This window comes from Mustela nigripes, chromosome 13 (genome assembly GCF_022355385.1).
Source record: "Mustela nigripes isolate SB6536 chromosome 13, MUSNIG.SB6536, whole genome shotgun sequence".
NCBI lineage: Eukaryota > Metazoa > Chordata > Mammalia > Carnivora > Mustelidae > Mustela > Mustela nigripes.
This window is the reverse complement of record NC_081569.1, coordinates 5,276,784-5,277,760: the sequence shown is the minus strand read 5'-3', so window position 1 is coordinate 5,277,760 and position 977 is coordinate 5,276,784. Positions and strand designations below refer to the sequence as shown.

Sequence of the window (977 nt, the reverse complement as noted above, 5' to 3'; positions counted from 1 at the left end):
TCAAATAAATAAATAAAATCTTTAAAAAAAAAAAAAAAGAATTTGTAATTATGGGACGCCTGGGTGGCTCAGTGGGTTAAAGCCTCTGCCTTCGGCCCAGGTCATGATCCCAGGGTCCTGGGATCGAGCCCCACATCGGGCTCTCTGCTCAGCGGGGAGCCTGCTTCCCTCTCCCTCTCTCTCTGCCTGCCTCTCTCACTACTTGTGATCTCTGTCAAATAAATAAATAAAAACCTTTAAAAAAAAAAAAAGAATTTGTAATTATGAAGGTTTTGTTGTTATTGGTTTGGGTTTTTTTCCCACTGACCCCAACCTTTTATGGGACTTCTCGCTCTCTTGTAGGACCTCCTGGATATGATGATTGCCGAAGAGGAAAGCCTGAAGGAAAGGCTCATCAAAAGCATTTCCATCTGTCAAAAAGAGCTGAATACACTGTGCAGCGAGTTACATGTCGAGCCATTCCAGGTACATGGCGGGGGCCTTTGGGGGCTCCTGCTGGGTCTGCTCTGACTTGGGGCTCCAGTGGAAGATTTCCTTGTAGAATCTTGGTCATAGAAAGTGGGGAGAATTTACCACCTAGTCAGTTTGTTCCAGCAACTTCCACTTATGTAAAGAGTTGCCCTGTTGCGAGGTGGAAGAGCTGGTAAGTGCTACCATCCTTCCGTCCAAACCAGCTTCCTCTTGCTATCATTGTAGGGCGTAGGACTTCCTTTTTTTTTTTTTTTTTTTTAAAGGTAGGTATGGATGGAATGATGCTATTCTTTCTCTGAAAGCAAATGAAAAGCACTACCAGGAAGCAAAAGTGACTAGTGATCTAGTGATACAAGGGAAAGTTACCAAAAGACCTGCCTTTGTGGTGTTGCTCATACCCCGCAGCTGTGTGCCGCGGACCAGCCAGAACGCGGCTGGCGGAGAGAGGTCTCAAGGGCCCGGCGGCAGAGTCAGGCCGAGGGCCTGCAGGGTTTGCTGCGGGCCAG

The 977-nt window shown here is 47.3% G+C and overlaps 1 protein-coding gene across 4 annotated transcripts in view; it reads left to right on the top strand.

The window, feature by feature from the left end:
* PRC1 (protein regulator of cytokinesis 1) overlaps positions 1-977 on the top strand; it is a 25,503-nt gene that overhangs the window by 9,909 nt on the left and 14,617 nt on the right. For all 4 annotated transcript variants that reach the window (XM_059371546.1, XM_059371547.1, XM_059371545.1 and 1 more), the window contains exon 3: positions 343-465. In XM_059371546.1, the coding sequence (XP_059227529.1) occupies positions 343-465 (123 nt within the window). The remainder of the gene's footprint in view (positions 1-342; positions 466-977) is intronic.